General features: G+C 40.2%; 1 protein-coding gene across 15 annotated transcripts in view; it reads right to left on the bottom strand.

Annotated features, from left to right (window-relative positions):
- DYNC1I1 (dynein cytoplasmic 1 intermediate chain 1) overlaps positions 1-15,690 on the bottom strand; it is a 190,981-nt gene that overhangs the window by 168,950 nt on the left and 6,341 nt on the right. For 5 of the 15 annotated variants that reach the window (XR_013947360.1, XR_013947361.1, XR_013947362.1 and 2 more), the window contains exons 3-5: positions 5,413-5,530; positions 3,342-3,456; positions 926-1,067 (exon numbers count right to left, since the gene is read on the bottom strand). Coding sequence is in view for 8 of the 15 variants with exons in the window: in XM_080582183.1 (XP_080438309.1) it covers positions 926-1,067; positions 3,342-3,456; positions 5,413-5,520 (365 nt within the window). In the remaining 7 variants the exon portion in view is untranslated. The remainder of the gene's footprint in view (positions 1-925; positions 1,068-3,341; positions 3,457-5,412; positions 5,531-15,690) is intronic. The other 10 variants (XR_013947359.1, XR_013947364.1, XM_080582185.1 and 7 more) reach the window with 5 other exon arrangements.

The raw sequence follows: 15,690 nt of genomic DNA, 5'->3' as shown, positions 1-15,690 counted from the left end.
ACTGTGTTTTCAAGCCATTAGCAGGGTTTTTGGCTTACAGATTTGATGAGCTGGTTTTATGTTGAGTCAGTTTAACACAAAAAGAGCTATTTGGACCCGTGTTTTACATTTTTCAAAATTCACAGAACAGTTGTTTGGGCCTCTTCTTACTTGAACACAGCATCCTCCTTACTCCTTCAACAGCAGCATCCTCCTTACTTTTTTAGCAGCATCCTCATTACTTTTTTACTCCAGACTAGGAATTGTTCAGGGATTGCCACTTGCATTTCAAATTTTGGCCATATGAACAAAGACGCGAAGGTTGCTCTTGTGCCCATCCCTTACACACGCACCACCACCCTTTTCCACAAGAAGAGAGCCGCTTCCCTCCCACCCTCTGATATCCACAGTTTCTAAGACGAAATTGCCAGTTGGTCCCGGGGTGTTCCAGCCTGCTTCTATACAAGCTCTGCTCTACCACTGCCAGTTCCACACACTGCAATGCACGGCTGTGTAAGAACCCAAGACAGCCTGGTGTTACACACAGAAAGATGCACTCTACAGGACCTCACAGGGGACTGGTTATATGAACAAAGATTACTGTAAATGATCACGAGTAACAGGTACTGTAACTGGGCACTTCCCCTATTTTTAGCTTATATCCACACAGAACAAAAGATTTCTATTGGCTTCTTTAGAACCATAAATTCAGCTTTTCTTTACAATACAAGGTTCTGGCTCATATCTTAAAATCATCTTGCTGCGTGCATTTATTTACCTCACATCTAAAACCAGTCTTACTGGATGGTGACACACAGTGGAAAATGAAGAAACAAAAGTACACACTAGATACAGCATGTTCTTATTTATGGAAGCAAAGGTAAAAAACAGGGAATTGAGAGCAAAGTGAACAGATTTATTTAACACCGTTGTCTCTGTGTCTTACCTTCCTATGGGTCCCAGATCTCCAGAGTCCTGGCTGCCTGCGTCACTGGGTGTGCTCACTGATTTCGAAGAGGGAGACATAGGGGTTGGGACTAAATAATGAAAATAACAGGTATCCCATGTTAACACATGCAGCGACTGCACTGATGAAGAGCAGTGTCAGACAAATCAAAACCAATGGACCAAAATGATAGTGGATGAATGATTAGGAGAGTTTGAAATGGTGAAAGCAAATAAGGAAAGGAAAGAAAAAGAAAAGGAAGAGAGTCAAGTGAATTTTAAGTCTTCTAGAAGTGTTAAAACTGACATGAATTTAGACAGGACTGAAAGCCCAATGTGATTCTACAGCTTATCAGTGGAGGAGAGATCTGTGGAAACAGCACTTTTTTTCTCGTATATATTTCAAAGATGATTTGCAAAAGATTTTAAAGATATGAAGAAATATCAGGGCCTTGTCTTGTCAGAAAGCTGAGTGAACTCTTCTGGTAATGTCAAGGAGGCAACAGAGCAAGCAAACTTTTCAAAATTTCCATTTAAATTAAAAGCCAATGTCCATTAGATATGTTCTAAGACTACAGTGCAGAAATGACATCCCAAATAAAAGCTAAATAAGGAAATCCAGCTAGTTAAAATCATTTCCCAACATGGTGAGAATACACATTAGTTTGCTTAGTGATCATGTTTTCTTAAGTAATTTAGGTTGTATAAGGTTGCCATTTTGGGTGGGACATGATTTCAACACTCAAGGAAAAGTTTCCCTTGGTTTAGATACTATTTGCAAAAGTTCTAGAAATGATTTTCTCTTTGGCTTGCCAGGGCTTTTGAAGCATATTTCATGCAAATCCAGTTTTGTTTCCTTTAACAGGAAAGGAAGTTCATAGCTCAAGGTCAGCCCAAGTTTAAGCTCTTCAGCAAGGAAGTAAAAAAATAAAAAAGTAGAAATATCTTGATTTCTTTTAAAATGGTTTCTCAAAAGTATTTAAAATGAAGAGATGGCTCAAGTCAAGGTTTAATGCAAGTATTCTTCAAAGCGGCTACACTGAATAAAACACCAAAAAGAGTTTTAATGCAAAAATGCAGTTTTCCATTTGGTTTAAATCATGTGCATTTCCTTTCATAGATTTTACAGAGTGAAACTTTATACTATTTTGTTACGCTCTATAATGTATAATGACAGAGCTGTCAAGAGACTTGGATTTTCCATGTGGTCAAACATTTTGCATGGATTCTCACTAGAGATTGTCACAGAAATGACTGCAGCATGAAAAGTGAATTCATCCTCATGACAGCCCTTTGGCAGGTTACAGGTATGTCATGGCTGTTTATGTATATTCACACATAGTCCATATTCACAGTGGGATCTGGGTATCATACGCGTATGTGAAGGCAGAATTAAAGCTTCCTTTGTGTATTAATTGTCAGTGTATACATAGGGAATGAAAGAGGATAGAATGCCATTGTTTATCTAAGACGGATCATTTCATATGTGAATCTTCATGTTCTTTTGATAGTATCAAATACATAATAATTAACTAAGATAAGAACTGATAATTTACAACATGAATGTGTTATTTTTATCATATATGGAAACGTATCCTCTTTGAAAGATAAAATGAGTTCATAAATAAATTATATATATATATAAATTGAAATAGAAATTTTAAATGCTCAGATATTAAAAATGTATCTGATTTTGTAATATCACTATATAATTTACAAAATATAGTTTATGAAGTTCTCACTCTGGGGCCACACAATGTGTCAGCCAGAACTTAATCAAGATAACCAATATTCAAGATACTATAAACTTTGCCACATGTATTTTTAAACTTTGAAATTTATATTCCACAACTGAAACACCACCAACAAAAAAGCACTAAAGCACATGGAACCAGATCTGAAATCTACAATAATGATCTGATGATAAGTTTTTTGGTAATTGTGATTTGTCTTTTTATTTCTCCTCTCCCATTTTGCTTGATTTTTAGAGAAAATTAATGGGAGCTCCCACACAACTTTGCTCCTCCTTCCTTAGCAAATGCTTAATCTGTATTTATGAAAAAAAAAACACTTGAGGCTAATGAAGTACAGAATTTATTATATTGTTTTGTGGGTCATTAGATAGATGTGATAGAAGATCTATTACTCCATCAGAAAAGAAATCACTACTGGTATGCAAAACCAACCTGCGTTACATTCACAAAAATTTCTTGAAGAAATGAAACGGGTGTTTCTGGCAATGATAAGTACTCAAAATGCCATGAGCTGGTATATGTGAATGGTATGGTGGGCATTCAAACAGAAGAGTTCACTTCACTAATACAGCCAAAAATCAAAAAAGCAAAGCATGCTTTATTAGAAAGAAGGCATTCATTATGGCAGAACTGAATGCTTCACAGTATGCTCATCTTAAATACCTAGAGGTGGTTCTGGAGATATACCAATGCTCTGTAACAAAGCTTCTGTCTCTCTTCTTTTGCGGTCTAGGTCAGAATCTTCTTGAGCTGGTTCCTTCTTTTGCTGTAGATCAGCCTGAATTAAAAAGAAAAAAAGAAAAAAAAAAAAAAAAAAGACGTTTTATCCACATAGAATGGATTTCTCAGGCCTACTGGAACACAGAAACAGGAGAAGCAACATCTGCATTAGCCAGAATCCCTTATATTTGGCTCATCATTCTCTAATTTAGTAGGGCAGACAGAGAGAAGTGGTACTCCAGACAAGTGGTTAGAGCAGTCCATTGAAAGAACCAGGCTTGCTGCCCTTCTCCCAAGCACATGAGAGAACCGAACCCGTTTTCTACTTCGTAGACTAGTGCAATAACCAATAAGCTGCAACACAAAATACAACTGGCTGTGCCTATCATTTTATCATGCCTTAAATATAGGAATCCCAGAAGAGTTCTTATAGACAATGTCTGGAGGCACCTGCCTCTGTATTTTGGATCCTATGTTTACTTCTAAATTGGCTGATCTTGTCTAGCCTCCAAACAGATAGGTTTCCCCCTCTGTTGAAACCAGAGCATAGGACACAAGGGACTTGCACAGCGCCCCAGCCTGATGTTGATACTGGTGTAGATACAATGTCAAATCTAGAAGCTCAGAAGCTTCTCCATCTTCTCAAATTTGGATGCAGCCAGGACAGAGGAAAACTCTCCTACTTTTCTTTTACAGATAAGGAACATACCTGAGCTCAGCTCATCCCATGAACTAGCCTGAAGTATCTCATAGTACATGAGGTTTTAGAAAACTCTTCTGTACCACCTATGCATCTAACTGAATATTAGACTTCACTCTTGAAGACCAGAAACTTCAGAATCAGGCAGCGTACCACTTTTATGGTGCCACAGTTAGGCAGTACAGAGTAATTTGTAGAGCTGGGTGTCCTTAGCTGGATTTGGCTATATGGGCCGATGGAAAGTTCCAACCACAGGGGGATCTCCACAAGATGTAAAACCAGAGGCAGGGGACAAAGAAAAGAACTTAATAGGTTCCTTGAGACATTAGCTTGTCTCCCATCTCTTTAATTCATTAACACGCTAGTAACAAACACTGAAAAGGTTAACATTTAAAGTCTTGTTTACAGAGGACTCCCGTAGAGCCTCTAGGAGCCTCACTGGGATGTGTGTCGGTAATTGCACGAAAATGTCTCAAATGAAAAAGGATTAAAAAGACAACCAAAACTGGAACGTGGATTTCTTGGATCACATCACATTTCCACAGTAATTCCATGAAATTCATGTACAATATTAAAGTGTCAGTTTAAAAGGAAACCAGTTATTAGTAAAGGATAACAGGTGCTTTAAACTATGGTAAGTGTTGACATTTGAAGGAAAAGAAACATAATCACTTAATGCTTCTCTGACTTTGCATGAAAATGAATATCCACTCCCTGTCAATTCTCACCTCTATTCCACTAAGTGACTGAATAGAAAGAAGTACAAATCCCTTAATGAAAAACCTAATGCATATTGTCAAGGACAAATAAACTAATATGTCAATCAAACTTTAACAGAACTGAAAGATGCACCCATGCCAGAAGATGAAAATGCAATTGCAATTATGTTATACTTTACTGGAGAATAATAATTGTAAATCTGTTGCCTTAGCCAGTAATCAAGCTGGTCTTCAGAGAACAAAATACGTATTTAGATTGTAATGGCTTCAAAAAAATGTAAGATGTCTTTCTGTCTTTCTGCACTCTCCACTCCTTTTCCATTGAAGGAAAGCCCAGGAAAAAGCATCGTGGCAAATCAATTTTTCTTTCTACACACACATACACATCATGTTGTCTAAACTGTTGTCATCTGACAGCACGTTGATTTTAAAAGCAATACCCTCATCCCAACTTTCTTGACAAAAATAAGCATTTTGGTTTTAAGGTCAGACTGATGTGGGTTTCAGGATCTCATTCCACGTGACAGGTATCTTGGAGTATACAATACTCAGCAAGACCATTCTGCAGACGTGAGCAGGCACTCTGCATATTTACCTCTTTCTTCTTCCTTTCTTCTTCCTTCCGTTTCTTTTCTTCTCTTATCTGAGCCAAACGCTGCTTTTTGCGCTCAAGTTCTGCTTTTAAATCGCTTTTGTCTGACATTTTGATTCTGCTGGAAACAAAATATGGAAACCAATGTGAAAACAAAAATAAACATTTTCGCTATCTACTGAAAAAAAAACACCACATACTTACATCAAAAATAGCACTTCTAAAATTGCTACAAATATACACCTACATAAATGCTGGCCCTTGGAATACATCATAGCAAGCAGAGTATTTGTTTTGTAATTTTATTTTCAAGAAGTCAGACCAGAACATCACCAACCATAGAATATATTTCCAAATTGTCTTTATTAGAAAACCACCTTTGTGAAGCAAACCCATTTTTGTCTGCTGTTCAAACTAATGCTTTAATGCTTTTATGCACTGAAGCTGATGTCTTTTGACTTTCATCAGCTTCAGCATCTCTGCCAGCCTGTAAGACCCAGGTCCACAAACAGATTTTGATTTTAGGCACATGAAAGAGATGTGCCCCAAGCAGCCCGATGTATCCTAGACAAGTAGGAATTTTAATGGCAAAAAATGGAAAATCTGGTAGCTTTTGCTTCTGCACATGCCCTGAGCGACTGCCATCCCAGCATCCCCTCCCGTTCCACTTGCTCAGCCAGGCACAGCCCGGCAGCCCCGTTGCAGTACCCTCCACCACTCATTCACCCCCCAGCGGAGCACGCCGACCAAGCTGTGGGTAGGAAACTCCTTCATGCTGTCCAGGGAAAGCTGGGCCACTGCACCCAAAAGCCTGTGGACAAAGCACAAAACCAGGCGACCATACAAAGCTAAACTTGTCTTTAACAAGGTGGCACGTGGCTCTGCCAGCAGTCTTGTGCTCAGATCACCCTTCCAAGAGGCAGGAGGTGTGCCCCATGTTCCTGTGGGGACTCCAGTCAAACAAGCAAATCTGGCAAAAGCACTTCTTAACCACTAAAAGACCACCTCTCCACCATTCAGTCTTAAACACAAGTCTCTGTAGGAAAGTGATGTGAAGCCGTGTTACACTCATTGTGTTGTGAAACTCAGCCAACCTATGCTGGTGTTATGTGAGCCTTGAAACAGAAGAGTATAGGGATATGAAGCTGTATCATACAGAAACAGGGACAGATCTCTGAAGATATCAGATCTCTATGATACCAACCTATTCCTACAGTTCTGAAACCTCACCAACATTTCACAAATTCATAATTTAAGTCACAGATAATTTATTTATTCTCCAACATCATAACATCTAACGTCATTATGGGCTGTCAACTAACTGTATCAGTGATGATTTTCTTCTTCGCGCTTCACTTCAAAGTCAGCCCTGGCTAATACAAACATTCAGGGAAAGCATTAACCATGCTTTTCCTGTACTGCTAATTCACACATCACTTACCACATCCCCCACTGCAACTCAAAATCAATCAGGTCAATGGCAACGCCACGTAGAATTCCATCCACATTACTCCCTGGGTTGGTTGATGACCAGAGAGTAAATAGATGTGCTAAAAATGATATGGGACTTTCACTCACCATCAATTCCTCCGGCAGTAATATGTTTCCTTCTCCTCAAAATGCAAAAAGCATAATTAGCCCACAATATGGAGGATGTTGCCAACAAAACATCACCTGCATAGTAGCTGGCCCAAATGTTTTGTTGCCTTTGCAAGCTTTTTCCTCTACTGAGAGAGCAGAATACAACGTGGAATCACAAAAGGAAAGTTTAATGCAAATGGCAGGTCTAAGAGCAGCCTGAGGGATGCCAGAGGGGTGTCTGTGTGCAGAGCACACCACAGGTGCTGATGCTCACCAGCCAAACATCCAGCAGGAGTTACACCCGTCCTGCTCAGGACCGTTGCAGACTGTGCACCTACTGCAGCAGAGCTGCCTTTTCTGGCACAGGACCTGCTCACCTTTCCCACCCCAGGGCCTCCTGGTTCAACCTACAACAACTCACAGTACGTGGTACAGCTAGGAGGGACATTAAACAACGAACAAACCACATCACCAGGTGCACTAGCTGTGCACAGAGGACGACCATTTTTTTATTCCTCCCTCACTCCGATCCTATTCATGATGATACTTAAGCCATACTGTTGGAAGTTCAAGAAAGAGAAATCAAAACTCTCAGAAAATTTGTATTTGGTATCAATAAAACTAAGCAACAGCACCTTCGACAACATTAATTTGTGTGAAGATATTTTTAAGTGAGAAATGCCTGGAGATTTTTAATGACAGTGTAAGTAGTATTTTGCCTACCAGCCTGCTCAGGATTTGCGGGTCTCTCAGATATGGTTGAAATCCCATTTGAAGTCATTTTCCTAATCTTTTGTACACATTTGAATTCTTATTATGAAGTTTCCCTCCAAGCCCTTTGGACTAGATAGAGTTTTTGCATCCTTTTAGTTCTGCAGTTTGGCAACAGAAAGCGAAATCCTGTTTCTATGCAGAAAATATGCAAATGCATTTTAAGGCTTATGACAGAAACCCGGAGGGTCTGGCATCCCTTTCAAACTGTTTGTCAGATATCAATGAATGGCTTTCTAAAAATTCATTCCCTTAATGTCAGGGAAACTAACTTTTCCTCTGATTTAGGCATCAGCTACTTAATGCCTGGCCCCTTCTTTACAATGCTCCAGTCAGGGTGATCAAACTCTATTATAGCTTTGCCCTATTTTTAACGAGGTGGAACTTAAATACAACAAAGATGATGTATTTAATTTATTTCAAAGAACGATGCCAGTTTGGAGTTATAGAGATAATTTCATCACAAGTTACTTTCTTCCTGCATATAGTCATTCCTTAGCTACCCCAACCAGCCTATCAACCTGCAAATTTGCCATTTACAGGTTTAGCCCAAACTGAACACCAGGGATATGTGACCACCTTTCACAGAGGTCACCAAGTCAGCAACTAGCAAAGAGGAAGCGTGCCAATGTACTCGTCCCTCTGTTTGGCACTGCCCATGGAGTTAACAGTCTGTATTCATTACCAGGAACAAATTCTTAATAACTGTCATTCCCTGTGCCAAATGGAAGAGAGATAAAGGCAAACATTAAAAATTATCTACTTTTTACATTCTCTGTGGTGCTGAATGTCAGCCCCAAGGCTCATGCACAACCTAATCTTCCACAGCCCAGAAGAAGCCGCTGGTCAGAGGGAAACAGTAAGGAGCATGTTTTGGAGTGAGGCCATTAAATCACCTACCTGACTGAAGGAGCACACAGGATTTAAGACACTGAAGACTGCATTAAATGTAGAAATAGTTCTCATAGCAGGGCAGCAGCCTCAGACTCCCCTCTTCAAGGGAAGTGCATTATCTTGGATCCAATTTTATTTTATTTTGCCCAGTTAACTGCCAAGTGACATCGTTTCAAAAAGAGAGTCCTCCCAGCCCAGCCCAGCTCACAGCCCAAGTGCTGAGGTAGGTTCTTGAGATGTGGCTGGGCGCGAGCTGCCTTGCACAGAGAAGCTTGCGCTTCCCACACCCTAAGGGAATTCTCCTTTCTTTGAGCCACTGGATACAAGAGTCTGCTCCTCCTGGCATGATGTTTAATGAAACTTGACTGTTGTATTTCAAACTGTCGGTTTCCCCTGAATGAATCCTAAAAGCCCCAGAGTCCTCTCTCGGGCTTGGAAATAAAGCCAATTCCACTTACACATGACAGGGTCATCCGACAGCAGCCACCTGGGTGTGTGCAAACGCAGAGCCGAGGCTCCTGAGGACTGCACTTTTGGGCTTCACCATCTCCTGGGCTCATCTCACTGTATCCGCACATCCACAACGTAAATGCAGAGCTAGCCTTACTATCAGTGCAGGCACAGTCAAAAGAGACTGGGTGTCCTAGGATGTGATTCTGCTTTGCCCCAAAGTTGCCATCTTCTCCCAGCGATGATAAAGGGCCCTGGGTTTGTGGTCACGTTCTCAAAATCACCACTGTAAGTGTCTCAAAGTGGGTGAGAGGAATCCCATCCCTCATACCTCCCAGCAGCTCCTGTTTTGCTGTCAGTGGCTGAAACAAGTTCTTTGGAAGGTCATCTACAGTAATCTTAAAATAATAATGGTGTCTGTGCAAACTTCTCTGCTATAGAGGACGGATGCAGAACTACTCCATTACCCATATTGCACAGGTGGCAACACATGTAAGCATGGGAGATGCAAGTAATAATACTGTTTTACCCTTGGTTTGACTAAAAGCCATGCAAGTCCTTCTATAGGTACAAGCCAGTAAGCATTACAATTTTACAAGCTACAAGGACTTTATTAATTATCATCACTGCAACATTTGAGCAGGTATTTTTATGAACCATTTCTATGAGCGCTTAATGGCAAGAACCGCAGACACCTAAAGAGATCTACTACAACTGCAGAGGTAAGAAATTGACGCTTGCCAGAGTAAAACCTCAAGTTACAGAGGTACAAGCAGTGGTAGCTCAGGTACTTGTGGACTTGTGGACTGTACTCAGTCCATAGCTTGGACTGAATATAAAAAACAAGAAGCACAAAGTGCACAACAGATGGTGAATAGAGTAAACACAAAGTCAAAGAAGACGATGACAGTCCAAATTTTTTATTAGCAGAAAAAGAAAATAAGGTATAACATCTCCCACCTCTTTAAGCCTGTACTTTCCTAGAATAGCATCTCGTCTGTATGCCATCACCAAGCTCATCTTGAAAGAAACGTCAGTTCCCAAAGCTAGTAGGAGATAAAAAAGCCTACAGATTTTATTGCTTCCTGGCAATTGGGGAATTTTTACATGCTGTTCATTCAATAGGCTGCACTGCAGTAGAGCTATATTCACCACTTCATAAGCCTCAAAGTCTTTCCAGTTTTGTGATTTCCTATGTTTTCTTCTGTGATAATCTCCACCTGTGATTATCAAAGAGGTAAATCAAACACAGTTACATACAGCATTAGTCAGCATATATAGCCAACCATGATTAATTGGTTAGTTAACACACTTTTCTAAAATAAATGAGATCTGATACCTGAAGATGCTTCACAGGTACTATTTAAATGCCTTAATAAAAAGCAAGTTACTCATGAGTCCAAAACCGCAAAAAGGCCTTTGGTTTGAAAGATAAAGTATGTTGCACAATAAAATATATTACTTGGCAATTCTTGGTGTTAAAGAATGGCTTTGCGGAGTGGGAGTACTACTACTATTGAAACTATTACAAATAGAGTTTTCTACAAAAAGAAATGATTCATTTCTATCATGGACCACATTCAGATCTCTTTTGTAGAAACCAACACATTTCCTACAGTTAGGAGAATTATACATTTTTACAATAGAAAACATTCCCATAGGATCTATCTAGGACTTTTAGAAGTCAAAGTACAGATGCGAAGTATGAATTATACAAAGCAGATAAACATCTTTGGTCTGCAAGAAACCAGAGGGAGCTGTTACCCTAGCATAAATGCATTCTAAGCCATGGTATCCATTTTAAAATAGTGTTTGAAACACACTTCAAATAGACAAGAGGGGCTAGAAATATATTCTTGACAGCAGTTTTTAAGTAAATACACGAGCACCTATTTTCATCATGCATCAGAATATGCACTTGACATCAGTCACATAACTTAAATATTTTTGTTAGATAGACACATCAATGTTTACTAGACCACAACAATGGATAAATATTTGCAAATGCAAAAGCTTAGCAGTTGCAGTATTTTAAAGAGTCTCCTGTATAATGAACTCAGGGAAACTAAGTAAAATTGAAGACTAAGATTTTTTTTTACATAACCTTGAGGCAAAACAGACAGGCTTTTAACACTGCATCCGTGTATTTATCCATAAATAAAAGCGGTTGTTAAGTGTTAGATTTCAGGGAATGTACCGTTTTTATCCTTCGGCTTCTGCACATTTGTAGCAGATTGGCAAAGGTCTTGTACTTTGTTCTGTAAAGGTTTACAATCACAGCATCCAGAGATTTGGTACTGTGCACCTCCTGGTTGCTATGCAACAGGTCAGTGTATCTCTAGCCTATTTATTTTGAGGCTGGCAGGGTATAAGATATGTGCCCACAGCTGCTCAATTATGCTTCCCTTGTAATCTATTACCATTTAATTTTTTCACTCTTGCTCTTCCATAACGGCCCTTCTACAAAAAGAACTCAGTTACAGCAGAATTACAGGGTCCTGCTGCATAGAAGCAAAGCTCTTCTATTGCCCATTCTTCTGGCACTAGGCTTAGGGGCAATGAAGCATCTCCTGCGCATCGTGTTGTTCTCTTGTGCCTCCTCATTCTCTTAAATTTACCATGACCTTTTCAATTCCAGCAAGCATAGTTCCACAGAAGAGTCATGACAGTTGAAGAGAACAAGATGCTGGCAACAACCTGCTAGAGATAAGTAAGAAAAACGCAGCATTCCAGCTAGAATTATAAAGAATTGAAATATTACGTAATAGCAGGTCACTGCAGCAAAGCTGCTGCGTATCACCACTAAATATCCTCCCTTTATATTGAGTCGCACAGAACTCACAGGATATACCACCTCAAAGCAAGCAAATTGTAAAACAGGTCTTTTAAACTGCCTTAGATTTCCCCTCAGTGAACATTAACAAACACAGTTATAACTGCACAATGACCTCACGTGGTGCTGGGAGATGATCCTCAGTGGTGCAGCAAACACTGACCTGTACCTCCTCAGGATCTGGCTCAGCAATACTGCCCTAGCTGTAAAGAGTGGAGGTTTTTAATAAAACGATCAGCTGCATGCCTGACAACGTTTTGACCTTGTGGAATACAAGATCTCTGGGTATTCTTGGTCATTTCCCTCTCTTTCTGTGTCTGTTACCTTTTACTGTTTGGCTGTATGTTATCTATTCTATGCTATCTTTTGCAACTCTCCCAGCTTGCGTCAGAAAGGAACTGGAGGACCTGGCAAGACGAACTTTTGATAGTCAAAGAGAACCAAATGCAAGCTATAAACTGGTGTGATTTTAGAGAGGGGTAATGTGAAAGAGATGACAAAATCTAATCCACAGCTGAAGATCACTTGTCTAGACAAATGAACACCCAATATTTCATGTTTCTAATTTCAATTTCTTCTGTGTCTTTTTATATAATACTCATATTTCAATGATATCTGCTGCTAATAGACCACCACTTCTTCACAACCTATAGAGAATATTTGGTTCTACACAGATCTTCACTATAACAGTACCAAAGCGCCGCCCAGGAGCATACTAACAGCTAATGCAGAACTACACTTCAAGATGTCTGTTAGTCTCTCCTGAAGTTGAATCATGATTCATCTTCTCCATCCTGCAAACACTTCAGACATTAAAACATACACTTCTGTTCCCTATTGGGGAATGGAAGCAAAATGGAAATGAGGAATGGAAATAGAAGTGACCTCTCTGACTTTTCTACCCTTCTCTAGAAATAATCCCAGTGGTGTATGGCCAGGAACCTGATACTTCAAGCCGTTCACCCAAACATGAAAAATGCACGTTCTAGTCTCTGCTTCTGAGCCCAGTTATGACAACTGCCAGGCAAATATCAAAGAAGAAGGTATGCTGCTGACATACAGGTTTTATTGGAAGACTTACCCAGATATCAGTTCTTTCTTAAAACAAAAATATACTTTGCTTTGAAGTTGATGTTTGTGCGTATGTAATTAGGCTAAAAACTACACACACTGATTTAATCTCTGAAATCAATATACCTAAAGATTTAGAAAGTAGGCAATAACTCTTGCTGTAAGAAATATGTAGAATATCTCATACAATTTCTCATCATTTTTAGGGAAGCAAAGTGGAAGGAACAACACTACCATTTCTCTTGTACTGCCCAGTGTTTTCTCCTCATTTGCAGTAAAAAAGCAACATAATGGACCAGAGTAAGTCTTAGCCAGTCATCCCTGCTGACCCTCATATGTGGAAAAAGATATGCTAAGATAAAAACACAAGACTATAAATGCAGATGTCTAACAGTATATTTCCAAAGACATTTAAGAACTGCAAATAATTTGTATATGAGAAGGGAACAAGAACCAAGTCCAGGATATCTATGCACTCTAACACTGGGAAGGTTTGGATCTTCTTTGAGCTTCGTGTTCATCTGAAAACTTTGAGATTGGAGATTCAGATCTAATGACAGTCGATGAACTTTATTACATATTTGACCCAGAGAATGTACCATGTGATATTAAACCAGAGAAATATTACTTTGTGACATTCACTATGATCAGAGTGCTTAAAAGATCCAGCCAAGCTGAAGGTCGCACTGCACTCAGTGCCACAAAGACAAGGGAAGGGACTCTTCCAGCCTCGAGGAAGTTTTAATTCAAATAGCACTGACTTATTCCAGTTTTACCTAGGAAGATCTAAGGCAAATTAAGGCCAAGGGGTTAAAGCTTCTCAGGGGCTCGTTACTACAATGCTCAGCAAGGCCATTTTAGGGCATCTGATCCTATAAAGATCCCTTCTTCACCCCAGCTTCTTACGGATGTCCGGAACTGAGAAGTTGTTGTGCTGAACAAGCTATGAAACTGGCGTGAAACTGCCAGTGGGAAGCTCCACACCTCCCTCAGGGGCTGGTGCATTAGCCCTGCCAGAAGGCAGCTACCTTTCAGACTGAAAGCCACCTGCCTAGTGTGGCTGTAGGCTAACAGGTGAGAAAGACTAGAGGCATGGAAAGTACTTTCTTAATCCCTGAAGCTATTTTCTAGTGTTTTCTTCTCTGCCAGGTTTCACTGGCCAAGGAGAAGCAGATGCAAGAGAGCAAACACTAGTCCCTAACTGAGGCCCCTAGGTTCTAGCCTTTGTTTCAGGGTTAGTTTATATTACACCCAATGACTGTTTATTTTAAAGTACAACACTGTAGTTAGTATCTGGAGCCCAGGACTCTTTTCTTGCTGGGTGCTTGAAGCAAGGAGCTGGAGAGTTATTTCTCTTGTTTCCCACATGCTTTGCTGTGCCCAAAGAAGCTTTAATACTTGTGTGGAGCAGCTTCAGTAGGAAATACTGGGATGGTGCCTTCTGTAGAAGACATACATACAGATTGCTTATTAGAGCACAGAAATGGGCAAAAATTTCTTGAAGGAAAGGTAAAAATGACCTCAGACTCCTTTACTTTAGGTGTGATGTCCTAAAATTAGGGAGTACTAAAAGCAGGAGCACGTGCCATAGGCTACAGTCTGGTAAGTGGGATCATGAAATGCAAGCTGCATCAAGCAGCCCAGGAGAGGCAGACAGCAGATAGCACGCTGTAGACTCTGGGGGCTCAAGGGTAAGAACGTGTCCAGAAGCAGAATTCTAAGGCATTTTAGTTTTTAGAGGAGGTTTTTAGGGACTTCATGGGCTTCTAGAGCTAGGTGACAACTAAGCAGAGATTTTGAGGACTGTATTTTGGAATTTGGTTTCTTCACTGTTTTGTCCGTCTAGATTTACCCGAGTTGCCCAGGCACCATTTGAGTTTGGGGAATCGAGGTGCACGTCCCAGGTGTACAACATGGCATACTCTGCACCTGAATCCCAGCTTCAGACCAAGGCAAGGCTGGCTGTGCTCTCCTTCCCCACACGTACACGTACCTCTCAAGTGCTCTCAAGTGGTCACAGACAAGAAGCCTTGCAAATGGGCTGACTGAGAGCAGAAGCAAACAAGTCCCTGGTCTGTATGATGGGGAAATTGTGTCTCCAGAGCACACTGCAATGCTTCTCCAGAAGTAAGCCTTGGTATCTGACTCACCATGCCAGGACAGACTCCAGAATTTGAGCCCAGGACACCAGTCAGATGCCACCAGCTCTCTTCAGAGAAGGAACCCAGTGCTACAGATATTTGTGGAACAGAAATCGACTTTTACTCGTGGTTCTCAAGATATGGGACCACTGCAGCCAGAAACCAGCCTGGTCTCCATGCCTTGTCTCCAGCCACATTAAACTGTATAATGTATGGGCTTACTGGTTCCCACAGTTCCTCCTGAGGTTTAAGAGGGGAGCATGGTTTAAAAAGCCTAGAAATCATTACAAAATCACAAGAGAGAACCCAGGAGTAAATGTGTAATACAGTTAGCCCTTTAGCAAAAAATTACCGTTACGTGAAATGAGAAAATATAGCAGTCCTTTGCTTTATAAATACATACAGAACCTCTTATTTTAAGAAAAATAATACAAAGAACTGAAAGGTCACTGAGTAATTATAGTTATGTCTGATTCTTCACTTATTTTAGTGAGATCAGAAACTTCCTTGAGAAGAACTTTAACTAGGTTTACTGAATCA

Source organism: Anser brachyrhynchus (assembly GCF_964034855.1).
Source record: "Anser brachyrhynchus genome assembly, chromosome: 2".
NCBI lineage: Eukaryota > Metazoa > Chordata > Aves > Anseriformes > Anatidae > Anser > Anser brachyrhynchus.
The sequence above is the reverse complement of the archived record's forward strand: the minus strand, read 5'-3'. Positions and strand labels throughout refer to the sequence as shown.